We start from the raw sequence: 20,444 nt of genomic DNA on the forward strand, positions 1-20,444 counted from the left end.
TGTTAAAAGAGTTCTTAAAAAGTTCTTCAACCTAAAAAGATCAATTTTTCACACACAAAACCACCATCGTTTTCGCTAGTAGCTGTAGGATCGGTTTTCGACTCCGTTTTGATTGCGAACCGACTCGTGTAACGTGCGGAATCCGTACACGAACGTGACTGAACACACACGACGTAGTATAATCTGTGATCTATTTGATAAATCTGAAAACATACAAGCACCGGCTGAATCACGACGTCACTTTCTCTCTCTAGACTTTCTCTCTCTAGCTCTAGATCTCCAAATCTCAAATGTGGCAAAAGTACTAAAAACTAGACATAAGCTTTCTATTTATAGGCCAAGGCTTATAAGAGATTTCCTCTTATTTACAATATTGCCATCTTGCCTTTTACTCTAAATATATCACTAAAAGACTTGTTTTCTTCAGTTTCTGCTACGAACTGGATTGACGGACGCGATAGACATTACTGCACTAACAGTAGCACACTTGGTGATTATAAGATTCTGTTTCTATAACTCGTTTTCTAACATCAATGGCACTCAAGTTCCATCGAGCCTCTCGATGTAAGCACATGATGTTTGATAAACAAATTAAACAGAATTGTAACGTTGTCAACATACGACAAGAAATTAACTTATCTTGATGTCTCGAAGAAGCCGAGCAGCCATAGCTCCATATCTTCTGGCTTCCCAATCACTAAGAGTTCGGGATTCTTGCGGCGCTTCATCTTCAACTTTTTCAGTTGCATCAGCTTCATCGTCAATTTTTTCAGCTGCGTTATTTTCGGTTACGGGATCAAGATTCCGGATTCCTTCTGGAGTCTTTAACGTCATGATGTAAAGCTGTATGCTTGGATGCCGATACTTTATGTCCATCTGCAGAACAAAGTACGTTTAAATATTCCTTCTCGAGTCTTTAATATTAATTTTGAAGAACGTTTAAACACGTTTGTAGCTGTAGAATCACGTATACCTTTGATTTCGGCAGTGTTTTCACCTCGAAATGCTTCTTCCATAACTGAATCATTTGTTCGTGAACATTTGTCGAACGGATTTCGTAACCAATCTGCAAGAAAAGAATATAAGACACGAATGTGCGCGACAGTGATTAAAAGTTGTTGAATAATAAATAACTACCAAAATTGTTGTTTTGGGCCCCGACAGTGCAAGCATTGTATGCAATAGCGGTTCCAACAGATGCTCAGCATAGACCTTGCGGTATCACATACGAATATTGTCAGTGTTGTGAAAATCGCGACTCGTCGGCGATTAATCGCTAGTCGGCCAGTAACTTAGTAATACCTCACCGGCCGACTAGCGAGTTCTCCAACCTTGAATATTGTCACGTAAATTTGGTTTAGAGTAAAATGCCATTTTCGTCCCTGAGATTTGGCCAGTTTTGCGACTTTCGTCCACAGGTTTGTTTTTTTGCATCTGGATCCAAACGGTTTGAAATCTTTCTGTTTTCATCCAGCTCGTTAACTCCTTCCATTTTTCTTCGTTAAGTCAGGGGTATTTCCATCTTTTTTGTTAACTTAAAGGGCAATTCAGTCGTTTTCACTTTATGTACAAGCATTTAGCATAATGTACAAGTATTCAAAACACCCTTGCTAAATAAAAAACAAAAATAATATAGGTAAAAAGACGAAAATATCCCTAACTTAACGGAGAAAAATGGATGGTGTTAACGAGCCCAGATGAAAATGGCAAGATTTCAAACCTTTTAGATCCACATGCGGAAAAACAAACATTTGGATGAAAGTCGCAAAACTGGCCAAACCTCAGGGACGAAAATGGCATTTTACTCTTTGGTTTAAAAAGACCGAAGTAGTAAAGCATACGCACACAAAACAGATTTGAATTTTAGTAAAACATACAACATCAGTGCCAATAATGTAGTCAAAGGGTGGATCGAGTGCTCTTATATGATCGTCGTTACCCCAGCTGAGCTCTGCAGCGGTTATGGACCCAATCGAATCTATGAAAACGAAAAAAAAAAGAATCAAATACTACCTACCGAATGTGGAGGAAAAAGGAACACGAATTACTAAAAAAATAATTAAAGAACCTGCATCGGGATTCATCTGCATGATCCTGGAAGTATTACGTTCGACGTTTCGCATTAAAAGAGGCAAAACCTCAACTTGGTCTGTTGAAACAACATCACATCCGAGCATTGCCATACCTATAAACAAAATCATCATACATAATTTGAAAAAAAAAAAAAAAAAAAGTAAAATGCCATTTTCGTCCCTGAGGTTTGGTCAGTTTTGCGACTTTCGGTCAAAGGTTTGTTTTTTCGCATTTAGATCCAAAAGGTTTGAACTTTTGCTATTTTCATCTGGCTCGTTAACTCCAGCCATTTTTTCTCCGTTAAGTCAGGGGTATTTCCGTCTTTTTTGTTAACTTAAAGTCCAATTCGATCTTTTTCACTTTATGTACAAGCATTTAGCATAATATACAAGTATTCAAAAGACCGAATTGCCCTTTAAGTTAATAAAAAAGACAAAAATACCCCTGACTTAAACAAGAAAAACGGATGGAGTTAACTAGCCGGATGAAAATGGAAAGATTTTAAACCTTTTGGATCCAGATGCGAAAAAATAAACCTTTTAGACGAAAGTCGCAAAACTGGCCAGATCTCTGGCATTTTACTCAAATAATAATAAGAATATACTGATTCGAGTCTACAAGATATGATTATATTTACATATGCAACAGATCAGACAATAAGTATAAATTTAGATCTTACCGAAACCTGCAACCCCGCAACCTGCTCCAAGTTCGATAACGCGTTTTCCTTTCAGTTTAGATGGAGAAAACTTTCCTTTCCTGCAATTTTTCTCCTACAGTATTCACTGATAAGCATACATTCATCCAAGAACTTAAACTTATACGTATACGGTACATCGACAATAAGGAATGAGAATTATTACCAGATACTTGACCAACACCATTGAAGCATCCCACACCGTCGTTCCTAAATGCTTAGAATTCGGATCCTAACAACCCAAAAGACAAATCTTACAAACCCGTACGCATAGTTGTTAATGGCGAATAGCGATAAATAGCGATTAGGTACCTATATGCTACATAGCGAATAGCGATAAATAGCGATACACTAGAAAAAAGAACTTTAAAAAAATTTATATGTATATTATATCAAAATACCCTGGTGTATATGCTATTTTACATGTAGATTTGATAAAAAAAAAACCTAAAATCCAGCTATTTTATAGCTATATTTAACGGCTATTTATATTAAAAAAACAAAAAAAAAATTAACTGTCGCTGTTATCGCTATCTGTCGCTACAACCCTAATAGCGAGCCTAGACCTATATGCTACGTAGCGCGCTAAGTAGTTAATGCGGTAAAATATCGGATATCCGTCAAGGACCAATATTTGAGATATCGGTTATCGTGGTGGGATATCGGTGGGAGATTGGTAATTTTAGTGTCATGCTAAATTTATATATTTAAATTTAACACTAACAATTGTAACAAGTAAAAACTGACTAAGACTTACTTAAAACACTAACATTTAACACTAACAACTAACAATTAAGACTTAAAACACTAATAGCAGCAATAAGAAGAATGGTACTGATATCGGGAAAATCGGTGATTTATCGATCAAATATCGGTCCTATATCGGTCAAATATCGGACAATATCGCCGGTATTATCGGTACCGATATTCCGACCAATATTTTGTACCGCTATCTCAGCAGGGGACCGATAACCGATATATCACATATATATCTGTTGATATAGGGTATTAACTACATAGGTAGCGCGTTATAGTGATCGCTACGCTCGCTATTGACAACTATGCCCGTACGATCATGCTACATAGAAACATATTCAAATGTTAATAACATCATAATATCATATACCTGACAAAACTGGAGCTGGTATCCCATAACTTCAAATAAAACAGCTGAGGTCTGTGGTGAATTCAACCTACAAAAAAAAAAAAAAAAAAAAAAAAAAAAAACTGTTATTGTCAACAACTAACAAAAGCAAATTGAAATAACAATCTGCAAATAGCAAGTGTACCTGTCAGCATCCATTGAAGATTTGCAGTGATGAGAACACAATAACTAGTGTACAATTTCACTGCAATAGAGGTTGAGTTAGTAACCTATATGAAGATTAAATCACTCAAATTTATCTAATTATCTATGAAGAATACAAAAAATTGGGGAGATTTGGTGTTTTCTAGGGTTTGGGTCTTTGAAGCAAATGATCGAACAGTTGGTGGGCATGAGTGTGTTAACAGATTAAACGGCATATTAGATGCATAAGGCAGAAAAACTTACCTCAATTGTTCAAGAATCTGAAGAAATTTGAATGAGGGGCGGCAGATTCCTAAAGCGATTTGTGGGTTTTATCAGTTTATACCTTATAGTGTGCTTCAAAAGAAAAACAAAAACAGAATAATTTAGAATTTTTTAACAGCGATTTACCAAATAAAATGGTACCGGTACCAAAAATACCAATATCGAAAATCCTTAAACACGGGTATCGGTACTGAAAATACCAGGTACGGTACCAGTATTGAAGGTAAAAATCGGTAGTGTACCGGATCAGTACTGAACCGATACCGAAAACGTTAAAAGTAGGTACCGAAATATTTTGGTTCGTTAAATTTGGTACCGATATTCGGTACCATTTGCTCATCCCTAATTGAAACCCTTATGTATTTGAAAAACTTCAAATTGGGAATGACTTGAAAATGTATCAAAAAATCATCCAATCTATTATCAATTGGAAGAATCCATGATTCGGATTAGCTAGCGAAATTTTTAGTTTCCCTTATGCAATGTTAAGGAATTATGCCCTTTCAGGATTGTTAGAAATAACTAGATTGTTAGGCCGGAGGGTGTGGTTGGAGCCCCTTAGGGGCGGCTTTATCAGGCCATGTAAGCGACACTTAAGATCCACCTCAGCCATGGGGCTTTATCTCACCCCTCTTTAATTTGCAGGGTGTGGATGAAGCCCCCTATTAAATAAAATTAAAAAAAAATAGATTTGATTGGCTGAGAGATGTGGACCCCACCTGATAAAGTCTTTCTTGCTCGTTAACATGATAAAGCCCCCTCTATAGCGCCCCTATTTAACTCGGATGGTGTGGTCATATAGCGTCCCGGGGCGCTATAGTTGATGAGTTGGTGGGGGTGGCGCCCCCACACCCTCCGGCCTTATACATAATAAGTTAGAATAGTATCATTAGATGATAAAAAAAACTAAGTGTTTGAATAAACTACATGTCACTAAAATGCCTTAGTTTTCATTAAACTACTTGATGCACTTTCAATAAAGTATTATGCTGTAAGTGGTTTGGCCCTGCTGTCAGACCCGAATTCTATGATTTAAGGCTCAGATATTATCAACGAAGATTTTTCCTCAATTTTATCATGCTTTTCTTTTTTAGCTAATAGCGCGGAAATCTCTTACTAGCAAGTGCCTTATAAAAGTTTGAGTATTTAGAAATCTATCAATTTTCTTGAAAACAATTCTCTTTTATTTAATTGCTGAATTGGTGAACACGGGTTGCATTAGTGATTTGGGGGGTTGAACCTGATGCGAACTCAAACATGATACAATCCAAAAATCATATTAGACTCGTGTACTCGAACATGACACAAGTATTTGATGTGTAACACAAACATGTTTAACTTGATTTTTTTTCTAACTTTTTTGGGCATATTAATATTCTAAAATTACGAATGCACAAGTAAGATGAAAAATTGTGTAAAACACTTACGTTTAAATTATAAAAGTTTTATGTCAATTCCTCTTTTATTTTGTAAATTCTAACATAGAATATCCTGACCAATTAATACAAACACATTTCAATTTTTTTAAAATAAACTTGTCAACCCACAAGCCTGTAATGTAATGTAAACCTGAACCCAATCGTTTAGCTAAACATGTTTGTGGGCTCAACACTAAACTCACCCGCACCCATTTAACTTAAATCTAAAGACGAAAATTCCGTGTTAGGTTCATATCGTACTAATTAATTGGCAAATTGATTTCTAATTACAAGTAAATATTTCTTTCATTTCAGTGGAACAATATTCATGAAAAACAACAAACACTTGAAACAATTACAAGTAAAAATCTTTCAGTTTCTTTTTTCTTCATTTCTGGAAACTTATCAGTTATCATCCCCTTTTCGCTGTAAGTTTTCCGGTAGTCCATTGTTGTAACATTTGTAATGCAGCAACCGGTTGATCCATTGGAACCATATGTCCCGCGTTAAGAACCTTAAGAAACGTAAGCGGTCCATAGTTCTTCATAACTCCAGCTTCTTTACCACCCACTACGAACGAAACATTTGAAGCTGCAAGAAACTGTTTTTGTCCGGACCACACCATCGCATCAACCCATCTCGAGTTCCCTACAAAATTCCCATATATTTTTCACTAAAAAATGTCATAATTAATCGCTTCTTTATTTATTTTAAGAATTATCTGATCAAGAACTGTTAGCCGAGTTTATTATCTATTATGGTTATTATTATTATTATTGTTATTATTATTATTATTATTATTATTATTATTATTATTATTATTATTATTATTATTATTATTAGGAAAATTGGTATTTAATAAACCAACCTTTAACCAGTTGGTAAATAATAATCCAGCCTATAGAATTAGTATATAATAATCCTACCTATCAGCATGTTGGTACTCAATGAACTTCCGTTAATTTTTTTTAACTGAAGTTAGTTTTTAAGTTTTATTTATTACACAAACAGTCCATGTAGTTGTAATTTACTAGTTTTAACTATTTTATAAACCTCAAATCGAGGAAAAGGAGGATTTTCGAGTGGATTTTTTGTTTCATAAAATAGTTAAAACTAGTAAATTACAACTACAGGGACTGTTTGTGTAATAAATAAAACTTAAAAACTAACCTCAGTTAAAAAAAATTAACGGAAGTTCATTGAGTACCAACATATTGATAGGTAGGATTATTATATACCAATTATGTAGGTTGGATTATTATTTACCAACTGGTTAAAGGTTGGTTTATTAAATACCAATTTTCCTTATTATTATTATTTGACTTATTATCTTGTAATTATGTAACATGTTACACATCTCTATATTTAAAGAGGAGAACATACCAAGCCAGTTACAAATAAGATCATATTCTCCAGCATATATAAGCATCTCAATTCCTTGCTCCAAAAGTGCTGGAATCCCGACTTCAAGATCTCGCATCCAATCATCTAACATTGCATAGTGTACTGAATCACTACACGAAACAAAATCTATGTCGCTTGGTACACCTAATGCTGTTTTCACTGACGATTCACTTAGGAAATTTTCCATGTTGGAGAAATCATAGCATAAACTCCCCTCACATTGCTTCCTAATATCATAATACTACAGATAGAGAAGAAGTAAACATTAAACGACGTTACATGGTTATGTTTTTCGGGTAATATTAGTTTGTTCATACGTTTATATTGCCTGCGATATCCAAGATATCCTCGAAAATTTCCTGACAAGTTTCCAACGCTATTTCGCATGTTGTTGTACCCGTTGTACCTGGAGACATAGTGACACAATTGTAATGTTTGAAGCAAACATTAACAACGTTACATGGTTATGTTTTTCGGGTAGTACTTCTAGGTGTTTTTTTAACTTGTTATATTTCTAGGCAGTTTGCTACCCTATAAGCCAACTTGACAAGTTCGTTTGTTTGTCAAACAACTCCATAAAGTTTTTTCTAGGCAGTTTGCTACCCTATAAGCCAACTTGACAAGTTCGTTTGTTTGTCAAACGACTCCATAAAGTTTTTCGCCAAACTCTATGGAATTTGCTTGTCACCCAAACAAACTTGGGAGTTCGCTTATTGGGGTAGCAAATAACTAGAAGTACTACAAGTTTCAAAAAATATATATAGATGTACCAGTATCGTTTCTAGACCACTAAGAGCATTCACATCTGTTTCCCTATATATTTGTGAGTGGGTTTCTTATACTATAAGAAATGGTTGTGAGTGGATGAGAGAGAAAATATTCATGTTCAGCAGTACATTCGGGGGGTACAATGTTCACCTCTATAATTTTTTAAATACTGTTATAAGTGATGGAAAGCGAAAATGTAATGATAAATGTATAGAAAAGTATTATTTAATCGAAAATAAGAGAGAAAAAGTAGTAATTTTTAATGTAATTATATGAATGAGGATAAGAGAATAGATGTGAATGCTCTTAAACAAAAAAAATGCCTAAAGTCACACGAAAAAAACTATTATGTGCATACCGCATTGTTTGATCGCGGTTTCACAATCTGGGATTTGTTGGTTTATTTGGGAATAATCTGATTGTGAAATCAACTTGTTAGCCAAAGCGAAATCAGTGTACGCTTTATACTGGATTGCAGGATCTGTAAGCCCGTTTCCAATACCGAAACCCTTCAAATTTATATGAATCCCTTCTTTGTTCTTATTCCCTTGATTAACTCGAGCTGCAAAAGCCGGAATGTAGTGTCCGGCATATGATTCTCCAGTTATGTAGAAGTCATTGTTAACATAATCTGGATGGGCCTTGAAGAATGCCTAAATTCATAAGATAATAATATTATGTATTATGTCTTATTAAATAACTGTAATAAACGCTAACTAATATATTCTATTTAACAAGGTTTAACAACAAACCTGCAAGAAGAAATAAAGATCATTACTGACGCCAGTTTCATCGTGGCGGATGTCTTGATCGCTAGAACTATAACTGAAACCGGTTCCTGTTGGTTGATCAACGTATATCAAGTTTGAAACCTGTAACAAAATTAACACGTGAGTGTCACTTGGTTTGATAAAATTATAGATTTTTTTAGCTAAACTAAATGAACCTTATCCCAGCCGTAGTCGTTCCAGACAAGAGACAAGTTGTTGGTAAGTTTAAAGGGTCCATTTTCATAAAAAAGAGCTAGTGAACTACTGCACCCTGGTCCCCCAGTTAGCCATATAACCACTGGGTCAGTTTTGGCCTTTCTTGATTCAAAGAAAAAATAGAACATCCTGCACATGATTGGTTGGAAACTCAAAATGAGAGACTTGAAAGAAAACAAAATGATATTGGTTGATAATAATTTAATTTAATTTAATTATTTGTGTTGAATTATGAATTATATAGAAAGATTACAAAAAAGAAGAAAATTATAAAAATAAAACTATTTAATTGAATTATTTTAATTATAACTAAAGAAGATAACTTAATTATTTTAACTGAATTATTTATGTTGAATAACTTAATTATATATAGAGATAACAAAACAAAAGATCTTCCTATACTAATAAACAAAAATCTTTTTTGACACGTGTCACTTCTTCATGCTTTCTCATCTTACTTTCCTATTTATCTATGTTAAATAACAATAATAATTTTAAACTAAAAATTAGATAAGAATAAATATTTGTTTTTCTATAAATAATTTTAAACAAAAATTTAGATAAGGATACACCTTTTTTATAAATGATTTTCATTTACTATATAAAAGATAAAACAACAACAACAATAATAATAATAATAATAATAATAATAATAATAATAATAATAACAACAATAATAAAAAGAAAACAATACTAAAAAACTTTTTACGGCTTATCATTAACAATATAATTAAATGAATAAATAAATAACATTAAATAATAATAATACTAATAATAATAATAACAAAGATAAAAGATAAAGATTATATATTAACAATATTAGTTTGATATAACAATAATAATAATCTAATATATCATTATTAATAATATTATTATTAAATTAAAGGAGAGAGCGTCACGTGACATTATTTGTAATTCTTTATTAGAATTAGATTAGATTAGATTGCATTATTATTTTTCTTTCGCTAGAATTAAATAATTCTAGGTCCAGGGCATATGCTTTTATCAAACTATAAGTGTTTTTAAATGCATCACTATAATGGTTTGGACTAACCGTTATAGTCGGACAATTCTTTCAAATGTCAAATTTACACAAATTAGTTTCACCTTTGTAATGTTAAACGTGGTGTTATAATTGGTTTACACCCATCATTCATCGCACATTGCATCAACATTTAGAAAGAACATCATTTTTAAAAATATAACAATTCTATACTCCATTCAAAGAGAATTTATTTCTTACGGTATAATTCATAAAAGATGATGAAATACATAAAAATGTGGGGATCGATCTCCACCTTTTTGTACCATAAACTCTCTTGAATACAAAATTGAGACGAGTGTTTTATCTATCAAAATAAACAAACAAGCATGAAGGTCCTTAAAACTAACTAAAATAATTGTATCTCGTAATTTGAGTGCATCATGAAAATATTATTCAACCAATGTAATAGATCTGTTTTTAAGCTAATAGTAAATATAAAAAAACAAAATAAAATGTTATAATAAGTAAATAGTACATCAAAGTTCATTTTTGAAAGACAAATCATGAAATACTGTATGTATTAATATATGACATTATATTTTGTTCAATACGTTCAATACACGGGTTTTTTTTAAAGATAGATCATTTCTATTATTTATTATATAAATTTACACTTATACAACCCGTGTAATACACGGGGTTTTAACCTAGTAATACTAATAAAAATAAAACTAACCATCTAGTGATAATTATAAAATGTCAATAACTTATTCTGATTCGGATTCGTGATAGATAATAGTTGACAAAACAACTTATAATTATTTTGAATCAGATAATTTAACTCTAATAAATAATAAACTCCATTAATTAACTATTCTACCAAAGGAATAAAGGAGTACTCAATATTCCCAACCAATATTCCTAACTAATTTTCCTAATTATCAAGAAATTTTCAAATGGTAGGTTTTTCTTCCAAAAGTTCGAACTTTCACATGATTTAGATAACATCCATATAAATGAAAAGTATTCACGTCAAACCTTTATTTCTACACATTGTTACCAAACAATACCATGAAACAAAAACATACCGGGCATCAACTGTATGTTCAATGCGATAATATCCAGCATGTTGAGCAAGATCATGAACCGAGGCTCCGGAGTTACCAAGAACCGATAGGGACAACCTTTTCTCGACGATCCCAGATTGTGTCACTTTGAGTTCTTGATCAAGATATGATGAATGATTGTAGGACTTAACAATATTAACATCAAGATGTGGATGCAAGTTGAGGTCTTTGATGAGTTGGTGGCCTGTTTTTTTCAAAGTTTTCGAGTGATGAAACGAAGAAATCGAAGAAGGAATGGTTCTTGCATGTGATGATGAAAAGAAAACAACAAGAATGAGAGGAATGAGATAGAGAATGTGAGGAGGAGCAGCCATGATTGTGAAGATAGAAGAAAGAAGGATGGTTTTGGTTGGTGTGTGGGGGTGTGATGTATATATATAGTGTTTGCTTGCTTCTTGGATTGTGACAGTGTGAAACAGACGTAAAGAAGAATTGGAAATGGAGATGATAACATGATTATTGCCAATGTTTTGTCATTGGATAGCTTTCAACAGTTGTATTTGGACTCATTCTTCATCCTTTTTCTTATTTAAAGTCTCACGATAACAACTATTTAAATTTTGAACTAAATATATAAAAATAGCATCGAAACGAAGATTTATATATGAATATATTTGGTTTTACATTTTTGGATTACTATATACTTTGGTTTTACATTTTTGGATTACTCTATATATTCCAGACAGATCTTAAAGAGTTCGATCTTGTCGTTTGTTTGTTTAATTAGGTGTGATGTGTTGATCAATTATTTAACATATAGACAAAATATCAAATACAAATACCCTTATCATAGAAAATGTACGAATAGGGTGAAAACGTAAAAAACGCGATGGCAATTTCGTAAGGGTTATTGGATTTTATCACCCCCAACTATCGGCCTTTGGCCGTTGCCACCCGCAACTAACACTTTGACACCCGGCACCCCCAACTTGACTTTTTGTTTGCACTGGCACCACTCAGTTAAATATTCTCTAACTTGGTTAGTCATTTGTCCGATGTGGCACCATTTGGCTGATTGTACATGCTGATGTGGATGATGAGGTGTTATGTCTCATTTATATACCCTACCTTACATCATAATCACAGTCATCACCTTCACTCATCATCGCGATCATCATCTCATGACAATGGAGCCCTAATCTGCCGATTGTAAGGTAAGAGTTCTTGAAATTAGTCATTTTTTTGAGATGTCTTCAACAATAGATGTTATGCTATGGATTGGCGGTCACATTGAGGTAGGATTTGGTCAAGCACAGTATGTAGGAGGTGATTCAAAGCTTGTTAGAGTAGATGTAGACCACATTTCTTACTTTGAACTTGTAGATTATGCAATGGAATCCGGTTTTTATAGTTCTAGAAAATTTCATATGTATGGGTTGGATGCTGATGATGGGGGACTTCATCACTTTGAGAGTGATAAGGATGTGTTGCACTTGGCCGTAAGGTTATGACATGGAGTGAACCATTTATGGAAGTCCTGATCCAACCAGGTCCAATACTGGCAGATGAAGCCCACTCCTGTTCCAGGCCCACTAACCCATCTCCCGGCCCAATGAGCAAAAAGCCCAATCCACAAAGCCTGCTAGGTCAACTGATAGGGTTTCAGTGGATATAGACAATGAATATGGTCATGACAGTGATGACAGTGAGTATAAACAATCAGTTGGATCAGGAGAGTCGGATGATTATACTGATATTGATGACCTAGTTCCAAGCAGTGATCATGATGAGGAGGAGGTTCTGGAAGAGGTAAATGGTTCTGAGTCAGATAGAGAGGACTTGGAATGGAGACAGTCACAAGATGCAGTTAGAAAGGCTACTCATGTTGATTGGGAAACCAAAAAAAGTTGTTTGACGAATGCTTAAAGGAGAAAGAAACAGAGGGAAAGTTGCATGAAACTAATGATGTAGTGGGTGCACATATAGAGGGGTACATTAGCTACGAGGAATCAGATGGTGACATTCTTACACCCGGTGAAAGTCAGGACGATGATATCAGGGTTAAGAAGTATAAGGAAGCTGTTCCATCTGTAACTGAACACACTAACTGGAAGAAATTCATTTGGAAGGTAGGAACAAGGTTTGCATCAAGGGATGCCTTCAAAGAGGCAGTGAGAAGGTATTCAGTGACTAATGGTAGGAATTTGTACCTTGCTAAGAGTGAGACGGGCAACTGTGGTCGTATAGTTGTCAAGTGTATAGAAGGGTGTCCATTTTTCTTATTGTGCTCACTGCATAAGGGTAAGGAGTGTTATATGGTTAAAAGAGTGAAGAATAAACATTCTTGCCAAAGGAACATGATAAAGAACAGACAATTAACAACAGGGTTTATAGCTAATGAGTTCCTACCATTGTTTAGATCCAAGCCCAATTGGTCTGCTAAGGAGATTGTATTGGCTGTAAAACAGAAGTATAAGGTCATAATTACTAAGTGGTTGGCTTACAAGGCTAAATCTTGTGCTCATAAGAAGTTGCATGGATCAATGAGGGATCATTATAGTAAAATTGGTGCATACATGGATATTTTGAAGAAAACAAATCCAACATCAACGTTTGTTCTTGTAACTGCACCACCAGGTTTTATCAATCTAGATCCAACAGCCACATGTGAAACATTCTTTAGATTACTTGTATGTTTTGATGGTGTCAAAAAAGGATTTTCAGCCGGATGCAGGAAGGTGTTATGTTTAGATGGCTGTTTTTTGAAGACATTCCTAGGGGGAATGTTATTAACTGCTGTTGGAAGAGATGCTAATGATCAGATGTATCCTTTGGCATGGGCAGTGGTTGAAGGGGAGAACAATGATAGTTTGGAATGGTTCATGGAAGAGCTTAGAAAGTGTTTGGGAATAAATGATGGTGGGGAAGCATGGACATTCATATCAGATCAGCAGAAGGTACCACTTTTCCATGATGCTTACTATAAATACCTTTGTTATATTCTGCATAGTATTAACACTTATGATATTCATATGCAGGGTCTATTGAATGTTGTTGCACTAATATGGCCAAGGGCAGAGCATAGAAACTATGCAAGGCACATCTATGCTAACTGGCACAAGACATTCAAGGATGAAGAGTTGAAGGAACTGTATTGGAAAGCTACAAGGGCTTATTGTGAACCTAAGTACATTCAAGCACTTGATGAGATGAGATTAATCAACCCTGATGCAGTAGAAGCATTATTGAAACAGGATAAAACTTGTTTCAACAGATGCTACTTGAAAACTCACACTAAATGTGATGTAATAGTGAACAACATGGCAGAAACATTCAATGGTTACATCATCAATGCAAGGTCAAAGCATATTATTCACATGTTAGAGGATATCAGAATTCAGATCATGAGTAGGTTAGTGACAAAAAAAACAGAAATGGCTGCCAAAGATGTTGTCATCTGCCCTAATATACAGGAAAAACTAGAGTTTTCCAAGGGTGCAGCTTATAGGTGTGAAGTGTACCCCTCATCTTATCAAGTTTTCCAAGTAAGAGACTTTGATGATGTATATGTTGACTTGGATAAGAGAACCTGCACATGTAGAAAGTGGGAACTTAGGGGATATCCATGTAAGCATGTGTGTGCGGTGGGTGGGTTTTTACATAAGAATGCAGAAGATTATGTGGACCAGTGTTACCACAAAGATACATACATGAAGATTTATGACTTCACAATCCCTCCATTGCCAAGTGAAAAGTATTGGCCAAAGGTTGATTATCCAATGGATCCACCTCCAATAAAAGTTGCTCTTGGTAGGCCTAAGAAGAACAGAAAGAGAGACCCTCATGAGGATCCTAAAAAGCCAGGAAAACTAACTAAGCATGGGGTTATAATGACATGTGGTATTTGTGGAGCAAGAGGTCATAACAAGAGAAAATGTGCTAAAAAGGGAAGATGAATACAGGTGGGCATTTAGTGTTTTATTTCATTTGTTGTAGATCTCTAATTATGCTAACTAATGTGATTTTATTGCTCACAGCTGAACCTGGATCAAAGAGACAGAAGGGGAACATAAGGAAGAGAAAGTCAACACAGCAGTCAACACAGCAGTCAACTCAACAGTCAACTCAACAGCAGTCAACTCAGCAGACAAATCAACTCAACAGCCAACCCACCAGTCAAAGAGGGGGCAAACTGTCAGCTAAAAGAGGAAGACCATGAGGGAAGGGGAACAGAGAAGGATGTGCTTAGTTGATGAATGTTTGACTTATGTTTGGACAATTTAGTGTTTTGTAATGCCTCTTTTGGACAAGAATCATGTAGGCTTTATGTTAAGTAATGGATCTATGTAATGTAATGACTTAATGTGGTATGTAATGTTTTGGTTAGTTAATATTAATGATGCAGGGGTAATTTGGTCATTTTACAGGTGTTGTATATATATGCAGTGGGTTATATGAGCTTTAAAGCTTGCAGGGGTAATTTGGTCATTTTACAGGTGTTGTATATATATGCAGTGGGTTATATGAGCTTTAAAGCTTGCAAGGGTAATTTGGTCATTTTACAGGTGTTTTATATATATGCAGTGGGTTATATGAGCTTTAAAGCTTGCAGGGGTAATTTGGTCATTTTATAGGTGTGGTATATATATGCAGTGGGTTATATGAGCTTTAAAGCTTGCAGGGGTAATTTGGTCATTTTACAGGTTGTGGTATATATATGTCAGGTCTGTGTATATGACAGGTGTTTATGAAATAGGTCAAAACAGCCGTGGTCATTTGATCAGTTTGGAGTTGTGGGCATTTGATCAGTTTGGAGCTGTTTTTTTAAGAAATGGGTCAAAACAGATATTGGTCATTCACTTATGTTTGTTCATGTATGTTTGGTCAAAACAGACAACAGTTTGCTGCACATATATGTTTGGTGATTACCAAATGACTAATATGGGTCAAAACAGATATTGGTCATTTATGTTTGGCTGCACTTTCGTTTGGTTATCACAAAAACATGACAAATGGGTCAAAATTGACAAGTGTTTGCTGCACTTATGTTTGGTGATTACCTAATCACTAATATGGGTCAAAATAGATGCTTGGTCACTTATGTTTGGCTGCACTTTGGGTCAAAATTGTTGGTCATTCACTTATGTTTGGCTGCACTTTGGTTTGGTAATTACCAAATCATGACAAATGGGTCAAAACAGACTAAAGAACTGTCATAACAAATGGGTCAAAACAGACTAAACAACTCTCATTAATAACTTCAATATTGTACAACCTAATTAAATCACTTGTTCAAAATGTACATCCATAATGCAATGACAAAACACATAGTAAACAGAAATGGTTGCTTCCACATGGACTTTTTGCCAAGAATTTGTCTTTTCAGCATCGTGTTCTCTTCGAGTAGCAACTTGTTCTGCAATTCCAAGTTCTCATTTTTCAATTCTTGATAACTGACTGGACTTGAAGTACAGTTTGAATGTGCTTCGAAAAATTTGTCGAAATCTTGTTTCCACATAAAGAACTTGCAATCGGATAACTACAAAACAATATACCAACCTCAGTTTCAACAAGAATTTAAGTTCAATCCATAAGTAAACAACTTACAGGCCATTGAGGGTAACCATAAATTTGATCACCATGTCGAAAACTTTTAGGACTAGCGATGCGAAGAACAGCAACAACTTCATGATGACAATACAAGTTTCCATCTAAATCAACCTTGAACAATTTAGGGGTTCGGTTCACACTCCATGATGAATTGGAAGATGAACTCATCTCGATTAGGGTTTCTGTGGGATGAATCGATGAAATTGTGGGATGAATCGATGAATTGGGGGGGGGGATTGGAGCTTTTGCAGTGATTATGTGGGATGAATGGAGATTAGGGTTCATTGGGATGTCTGTGTTATAAACAAGAAGGAGACATAACATCTCATCATCCACATAAGCATTTACACATCAGCCAACTGGTGCCACGTCGGACAAATGACTAACCAAGTTAGAGAATATTTAACTGAGTGGTGCCAGTGCAAACAAAAAGTCAAGTTGGGGGTGCCGGGTGTCAAAGTGTTAGTTGCGGGTGGCAATGGCCAAAGGCCGATAGTTGCGGGTGATAAAATCCAATAACCCTTTTCGTAATTATTTACTCGTAGAGTAATTATCAAAATTACTCTACAAGTGATCTTGTAGAGTAATTTTGATCTTGTAAAGTAATTTTGTAAAATATTCTTGTAGAGTAATTTTGATCTTGTATGTTAATTATCAAAATTACTCTACAAGTGTATCAAAATTACTCTACAAGTTTATCAAATAACATACAATTCAAAATTACTCTACAAAATCATTTGTAGAGTAATTATGATACTCTACAAAATTACTCTATAAGTTCAAAATTATCCTACAAAAACATTTTACAAAATTAATCTACAAGATCAACATTACCCTACATGATCATTTGTAGAGTAATTTTGATAATTACTCTACGAGTAAATAATTACGAAAATGTCACCGCGTTTTTTTGGCTTTTTCATGCCATTCGTACGTTTTGTACGATAAGACACTTTGTACATGAATTTAACTCTTAACATATAGTGGAAAAATGAGATAAATATGTTTACCTGACAATTCAGTAACCGTAGAGAGGAAGATGTCATCATTTTGACGTTGATTGGTATTGGAAGATAATCTGATGATTTCTATTGATGATATCTCAAAGTATATATACAAGTTACAATTGTTATCTCTTGTAAAGAGATGATATTCACTTTCTAAAGATAAATACAATACTTAGGCTATAGGGTGTAGTCATGACCCTCATGACCACCATGACCCTCCATGTTAGTGCCATGTAACCCATCTCTAATCCACTATCCAAAACCACTACCCTAAGGGTGTGGTCATGACCTAAACCACTAGCCCCTTATTTATTTTAATTTATCTTTGACTAAAGAAAAAATGAAATGATTTGTTGAAAAATGGAAAGGAGGACCATGGTTGCCATGGTTTAATCCATGCAAACCATGGTGGATCAATCAAGGGGGTGGTGTAGCCTTCCATTCATGTTTCTAGGTGGCAAATCATGTCCCAATAATGACCCCCACACCCTATAGCCTTATAAGGGAATACAAATTCCTATTTTATACGAGATCTATTACACCCCCACAGTCGAAGCGGGTGGATGACGTAAGCTGAGACGGACTCGGAAATCATCAAACAAAACCTTAGGAAGTCTCTTGGTAAAAATATCCGCAATTTGATACTGAGATGGGACATGAAGAATGCGAACTCGACCTTTCTGCACCTATTCACGAATAAAATGGATGTCCAATTCTATGTGTCTGGTATGCTAATGTTGTACCGGATTGCCCGAGAGATAAATGGCACTAAAGTTGTCACCATAAACCAAGGAGGCATAAGTTAGGGTTTGTTGAGCTCAAATGATAAATTGTGTAGCCAACATAATTCGGCCACTATATTTGCTTCGGCACTAGATCTAGAAATAGTCGACTGTTGTGACAATCCTCAAGAAGATCGACACCCTTGATAATTTTTTCCGACACCCTAAAAATATTTAAAATATCCCAATATGTCTTTTTATACACCCCGTATGTGAAACCCGAGCCCGAAGTACAATGTAACATTAAAAATAAAATAAAAACAAGAAACTTAAGCTGAGGCGGGCCGCGTGTAATACCCCGAATCTTAATGTGCTGGTTATAAACGTGTGAAATATGTAATTTATATTTCATATATTGTTAAACGAGTAAGATGATTGTGTGAAAGGTGAAATATCTTGACAACCCTTGGCTAATATAGGAGACCGTTAATATTAATAATTAAATATATTATTTTATTTACCTTACTCCGTTTTAATGAAACTTAGGTTAAAACGTAGATAAAAATATGCTCGTTCTAATGACATATTCGTCGTTTTATAAAACATCATATTTTAAAAGTTATACAAGAAAAACGAGTTAAGCAGCTGAATTAATATATATATAAGCAAGCAAGCTAGCAGGTCAAGCAGATAGGTAGGCACGTCAATTGAATCCCACATCGACCAGAGGGATTTGAGGTGCCTGCTTGCTTGCTTTAAATAAGAGTCTCAGTAGTTTGTTTAGGTACCAGTTTCTTTAACGGGAATGCTCTAGTATAGAGAATCCTGAGTATACGATACCCCGTTGGGTGTTGTTAGTAGTCGTTTTTGGAGCGCGAGTAGGAGCCGGAGTAGGGAAACTCTACATCAATGTGTCGTAGATAGTTTTGAGGTATACTCTCGTTTAAGTTTATGTTTAGTTATTTATTATTTATTTTTAGTAGTTAATATTAGTTTTATTATTAGTAATAATATATTAGTAGTAGTAGTGTTAATATTATTTTTAGGTACTAGGGTTATTGTCAGGGGCAGGTATTGGGTAGCCTAGCCTTAGTTAGGCATGGACTGATCACCCATGTTTAACCAAGGTTGGGTTAACCAATATCCAACCATGATAATGACTAGTTAGGTGTACCATTACCTAACCTAGGATTATGTAATTGTGTCAGGACCTTGAGACATAACCCAGTTGTACTAGCGGCAGTTAAGCAATTGCTAATCAGGTGAGTCATCATACTTGTCTTTTAAACTGTGATAGTATACTCGTCCATAACTGGTAATAATGAGAATGCTGCAGTATGCATGTGTCAGTAGGGGTATATGGGATCCTATTATGCTTAATGAGGTGTGTCACTCTGGGAAGGGTAATAAGGTGTTGTACCCACAGGCACTTCGTGCTTATAAGGTCCAGCGACACACACTCATACCTATGTGACGGCCGTAGGGGGACACAGCTGGAGGACCAGTATGTCTCTTGTACGGTGGTTTGTGACAAGTCAAATGTGACCTATAAGGTTCAATGAGGCCCAACCTGACTATAATGTGGTCACATGCCCATATTGTGTATGCATAAAATGTAAACTGTGGTCTGTCTTTATAAAAATTGTATAGTATGAGCTCACCAGTATATATCTGACGTCGTTTTGAGTATACTTATCACAGGTGAGTCATGAGGAAAGCTATAGGAACTACTTGACAGTTGTGGAGTTTTAGAAAATCAAGGAGTTCTTAGTTGCCAAAAGTTTGTAAACAAATAAAGTGTTGTACTCAGGCTATTATAAGTTTTAATGAAAGTTTAGTTTGTTTCCGCTGTAAGTGTATCAATTGTGCACAATCACCCGGGTTACGGGGAGGGTGTTACAATTGGTATCAGAGCCCGAGGTTTTAGCGAATTAGGTATTGCAGGAATGCCTAAGCTTTAACCAGTAGTTCTCTAAAGATTAAATAGCACACTCAGACTAGGCCGAATAACATGTACTCTGGAAAAGTACTTGCATAGTCAGTTGAGTGACTCTAGAAGAAGTAAACTATGTTGTGCCTTTTTATGTGCTATATATATATATATATCTATGTGATGTATATAGTTGTTATATTA

General features: G+C 34.9%; 2 protein-coding genes across 2 annotated transcripts; both read right to left on the reverse strand.

The window, feature by feature from the left end:
* Nucleotides 1-464: 464 nt before the first annotated feature.
* LOC110927051 (protein-lysine methyltransferase METTL21D) lies at nt 465-4,471 on the reverse strand. Its single transcript, XM_022170643.2, has 10 exons — nt 4,323-4,471; nt 4,060-4,119; nt 3,897-3,963; nt 2,937-3,002; nt 2,753-2,846; nt 2,069-2,185; nt 1,878-1,978; nt 1,138-1,212; nt 974-1,066; nt 465-876 (listed from the first exon to the last, which is right to left on the reverse strand). The coding sequence occupies exons 2-10, from the start codon at nt 4,071-4,073 to the stop codon at nt 631-633; spliced, it is 873 nt and encodes a 290-aa protein (XP_022026335.1). The 5' UTR covers nt 4,074-4,119; nt 4,323-4,471; the 3' UTR covers nt 465-630.
* A 1,534-nt stretch (nt 4,472-6,005) lies between these two features.
* On the reverse strand, nt 6,006-11,411 carry LOC110927052 (serine carboxypeptidase-like). The gene is made up of 7 exons (XM_022170644.2): nt 10,993-11,411; nt 8,880-9,048; nt 8,686-8,805; nt 8,292-8,586; nt 7,483-7,571; nt 7,145-7,406; nt 6,006-6,409 (listed from the first exon to the last, which is right to left on the reverse strand). Exons 1-7 carry the CDS (start codon nt 11,343-11,345, stop codon nt 6,174-6,176), a joined length of 1,524 nt encoding a protein of 507 aa, XP_022026336.1. The 5' UTR covers nt 11,346-11,411; the 3' UTR covers nt 6,006-6,173.
* Between the last annotated feature and the right edge of the window lie 9,033 nt (nt 11,412-20,444).

Source organism: Helianthus annuus, chromosome 2 (assembly GCF_002127325.2).
Source record: "Helianthus annuus cultivar XRQ/B chromosome 2, HanXRQr2.0-SUNRISE, whole genome shotgun sequence".
NCBI classification, from domain to species: Eukaryota; Viridiplantae; Streptophyta; class Magnoliopsida; order Asterales; family Asteraceae; genus Helianthus; species Helianthus annuus.

What these genes read in the sequence shown, in the direction of transcription:
- LOC110927052 (XM_022170644.2), bottom strand. Translation starts at nt 11,345, where the DNA reads ATGGCTGCTCCTCCTCACATTCTCTATCTCATTCCTCTCATTCTTGTT. An exon ending in GAACATACAGTTGATGCCCG is followed by an intron (nt 9,049 to 10,992) that starts GTATGTTTTTGT and finishes AATCATGTGCAG; the next exon opens with GATGTTCTATTTTTTCTTTG. An exon ending in ACGACTACGGCTGGGATAAG is followed by an intron (nt 8,806 to 8,879) that starts GTTCATTTAGTT and finishes ATTTTGTTACAG; the next exon opens with GTTTCAAACTTGATATACGT.
- LOC110927051 (XM_022170643.2), bottom strand. An exon ending in ACATTATTGGCACTGATGTT is followed by an intron (nt 1,213 to 1,877) that starts GTATGTTTTACT and finishes TGATACCGCAAG; the next exon opens with GTCTATGCTGAGCATCTGTT. An exon ending in AAACACTGCCGAAATCAAAG is followed by an intron (nt 877 to 973) that starts GTATACGTGATT and finishes TTTGTTCTGCAG; the next exon opens with ATGGACATAAAGTATCGGCA.